Here is a 3,957-nt window from a genome sequence, read left to right on the forward strand (position 1 = left end):
CACTGCCGCCGCCGAGGGCGAGGGAGGGGGCGCGGGCATCGGCGCCATGGCTCAGTCCGTGTGGGGTTACGACAGCGACAACGGTGAGTGGGGGCGCGGGGCCGCCGGGCGGGCCGGGGCTGAGCCGGGCCGACATTTCCTTGCCTTTCCCCCCGCCAGGACCCGAGCGCTGGCATGAAAACTACCCCATGGCCAAGGGAGAGAAGCAGTCGCCCATTGAGATCAACAGCAAAGACGTGCAGCACGACAGTTCTCTCGCCCCTTGGCACGCCAGTTATGATCCCGGGGCAGCGAAAAGCATCCTGAACAACGGGCGCACCTGCCGAGTCGTCTTCGACGACACCTTTGATCGATCAGGTCGGTTTTTTGGTTCAGCTTTTGGGAGCTGTTAGAATTTGAAGTTTGCAAAAGCGCTGGGAATCAAAACGCATCCTGTGGTACCTGGCCTACGCAGGCTGGCAGAGAAGAGTCATTTGGGTACGTAAAAAAGGTGCTACCAGAGTTTATTCTGGTGGATTCCAGCCATGTTTAGGTCCACTGTAGGTGGGACAGGGAGGCCGTAGCTGCAGGGCCACCCCAGACATACAAACTCAGCTGGAAGGCGGACTTCTCTTCCCCAAGCCGCCTCCATCAAGGAGGACACCGCAGCCTCAGGTTTTGTGGAAGAGGAGAGAGTGTCAGCCGGCGGGTTTTAGTGTGTGCTCTGAGGCACTTTTGTAACACAAAACTGGTGTGTTTCCACCAGCTGTGATCTTGATTTTTTCTCTTGGTATGGGAAGTCTTAAGAGCCTCCACAGCCCGGAAAAGCTATGAAAATAGCATTTATGAAAATAGCATTTCATACCTTCTGGAAAGCTATGAAATGGCCTTGTTATTTAATTGAGAGAGAGCAGTCTCTAATCTCTAAGTTAAATTGTTCAAAAAATGATTCCAGAGCTGTATCAGTGCATAGCTCTGAATGCAGACAGGCAACAACAGTCAAAATGAATAAATTCACAATACCGCATAATGTGAAAACATCTTGAGAGCATGCGGTATTGATCAGTCCTTTATCAAGAAGGAAAGCAATCTAATTAATGAAAACAGAGTTACTTTTCATTGTATTTTTCTGCATCTGCTTTGATGGCATTTGTACTGGGATTTTGTTCTTAGTAAGCTATATAATTAATGAAATATATCGGCAGTGCATTGAAAGATCACTGTCTGTCTTGTTTATCTTGATGAGCTCATTGTTTCCTGGGACTCCGTTATTTACCATTACAGCTATCTGTTAATGTTCCACATCTTGCAGAGGAACCTAAGCTATTTAGAACAGGGATCATCTTTTTGTTATGTATTTGTATGGTGCTTTAGTATTTATTACTGCAGTTTCTACACAGTGGCCTCAGACAAACCACAAATTGCACTTTTAATATAACATGGGATGCTTTTCCATAAGCACTGCATAAAATCAATGCCATGACTCAAAGCATGGGAACTAAATTGATGATGAACATTTTCACATGGTGGTTCTGCTCTGTCTTTGCAGCTTCCTAAAGGCTGAAATGCTTAGACAGAGGCAGCTCAAGAACATGTCTGCCCAGGGAATGGTATTGGAGAAGGACTCTTGATTTGGCCAAGCAGAGTGCAGCCCTTCCTCTGAATCATCTTCTCTCCATTCTCTCCCCACCTCTCCCTTCCCTGTCATCTCTCTTGTTCTCTGGACACCCACAGTGTGTACATTCACTCCCTTCTCTTCTTACCAACTTCCTGCAGGCTGCTGGACTGTAGTTCAGGGGTCAAGCCTTTCATAGGGATGTGTCTGATTGGAATCAAATACAATGTTTGACAGCCATGAAAAAAACACATGAGAAAGCATTTTATAAACATTACCTTCATTTGTTGGCTTCTGTGGTGGCAGCAGCTGAGAATAAGTAGTAGTCACGGATCCGATTTTAACTGGAAAAAGAAAACTAGGTTGAAGATAACCTTTTTTGGATCTAATCCCATGGCAAATTTTGAATGTTAAAAAGATTTATGCTAGAGATATCTGCATACCATTATGAAGTTCTGTTTCTAAATGCTTCACAGTATTTGACCTCTGGAAAGGGACACTTGTGAGAAATGACTGCTGAATGAGTTTCCAACTCGGATACTGATTTAGCTTGTAAACGTAGGTAAATCACATAAATTCAGCTCCTGAAAGTTCCTGCCTCCCTTTGATTCCAGTGTGAAATAGCAAGCAAATACTTGTGAAGATTTGTGCCTTAGAGTCTATGCCTTATTTTTCCTACATCCAAAAGTGAAATAATAATGACAACAGCTATTCTTATTATGTGGCATTATATTTTCCATTAAAGTCTTCTACAGAAAGTTTACTCAATACTATGTTGAGGTAGTTATGATAATTTATATATGTATGAACAAACTCAAGAAATGAACTGCATGCCTAAAACTCAACACAGTGCTTTGTTTCTGCCCCCTCCAATGGCTGTGACACCTACCAACTAAAAAGAGAAACTGCAAAATTAAACCTCTTGCTCTGTGTAGGTATTCCAACACATATGATATCGAGAATTAATTTGAGACCATTGGGCATGAGGATTTAAATATTTTTTCAATGTTAACTTTGAACTTCAAAGCTATTGGTGGAAGTTCAAACTTGAATGCTATTTAAACAAGGTCTTCTGGCACTGCAGTTGTGAACCGCATTATCAGCTTTCTCTGTAAGGAAACACGTCTCATTCCTGCCTTAGGTAATGAATGAAAAATATATTTGAGAGCTTATCCTCTAAGCAGTCCCTGCTCGAAAGAATTCCCAGACTGAAAGAGCAGGTGTAATGTTTTGAAAGTCAGAGCTGATGTAAACTGTCAGACTGATGTGTGGTAAGCATTATTTGGCTAAGAACAGCAGAAATAACAGCTTCTCGTTTTGTTTCATTGGTGGTAATGTTAAATGTGGACTATAGCTTTTGCTTGCTCAAAAACACTTTTCTAACTCATTTGACCTAAACTTTCTTCTCTTCTCTCACTTTCAAGAAATAGATCCTTTCTTTTTTTTTAAGCAGCAGCAAACTATGCTGTAAACATTGTTTAGTTGTCTGAACTGTAAAATGTATGCCAGTCATGGACTAGAGGTACGTTTCAAAGCACCTTTTGGTTGATTTCACAATCCTGTCCCCAACCATTTCACAACAGACCATTTCTTGACAAGAATCAGCTGCAAATACCTTCCTTCTTCCTCCACAACAGGAACTATAGTGTGTCCACTTGCCAAGGGAAAAGGGGCTTGGTCTGCTTCTGGGGTTTGATTCTGTGCTTGACTCACAGCTGCTTCCACAGTTTTCACATCAAACAGGACTATTCCTGAGTAGTAACAGAATTCAGCCCCAGTCTTGTGAACTGGTGAGTGTTGTGACGCCCAGAGCTATCAGCTGGATTTACACGAGGCGCTACACACTTTTAAAGTGTGGGTCCCCATTCAGTAAGTGTGTGTGTCAGCATTTTGTAGGCTAGTGTTGATGCAGATTATCAATTGCAGTGCTGAGAGGTGGGCCGCTCACGGGAGCCTACAGGCTGCGTCAGCTTCACTTGCATTGGGGTTCCTCTGATGACCATGGCTCTGAGCATGTTATAGATGGGGTGAAATATGCAGCAGAGGTAGGACTTATTTTTAATAGTAGTTTTCAGTACTAATTGGGATTTGACTGACTGTGCATCTGAACAGATTAACCATTCTCCCTTTTGCAAGTGTTCAGCTGTGGGTTTTTCTCTAAAATCTATCTATGAAACTTGTGAATATTCATCAGCGTGCAGTGGAATAAGTTGCATCTGCCAACAAGTGTATCTTTGCAAGTATATACTAACGTGGAATTTGCTTCTTCAAGCAAGAGTTTTTGCTGGTATTTTGGAATGTTTTAAAAATATTTGAGACAAAAAGTGATCTTTTATTTCCAAATAGGAAGATCTGTTTCCTGC

At 42.6% G+C, this 3,957-nt stretch overlaps 1 protein-coding gene across 2 annotated transcripts in view; it reads left to right on the forward strand.

Annotated features, from left to right (window-relative positions):
* The first annotated feature begins 33 nt into the window (after positions 1–33).
* Positions 34–3,957, forward strand: part of CA3 (carbonic anhydrase III, muscle specific) — a 12,137-nt gene continuing 8,213 nt past the window's right edge. The window contains exons 1-3 of one of the 2 annotated variants that reach the window (XM_010294653.1): positions 34–83; positions 160–357; positions 3,521–3,639. In XM_010294653.1, coding sequence (XP_010292955.1) covers positions 47–83; positions 160–357; positions 3,521–3,639 — 354 coding nt within the window. In that variant the 5' untranslated portion in view covers positions 34–46. The remainder of the gene's footprint in view (positions 84–159; positions 358–3,520; positions 3,640–3,957) is intronic. The other variant, XM_010294654.1, reaches the window with a different exon arrangement.

The sequence above is a fragment of the Phaethon lepturus genome, unplaced genomic scaffold (assembly GCF_000687285.1).
Source record: "Phaethon lepturus isolate BGI_N335 unplaced genomic scaffold, ASM68728v1 scaffold51649, whole genome shotgun sequence".
Lineage (NCBI taxonomy): Eukaryota > Metazoa > Chordata > Aves > Phaethontiformes > Phaethontidae > Phaethon > Phaethon lepturus.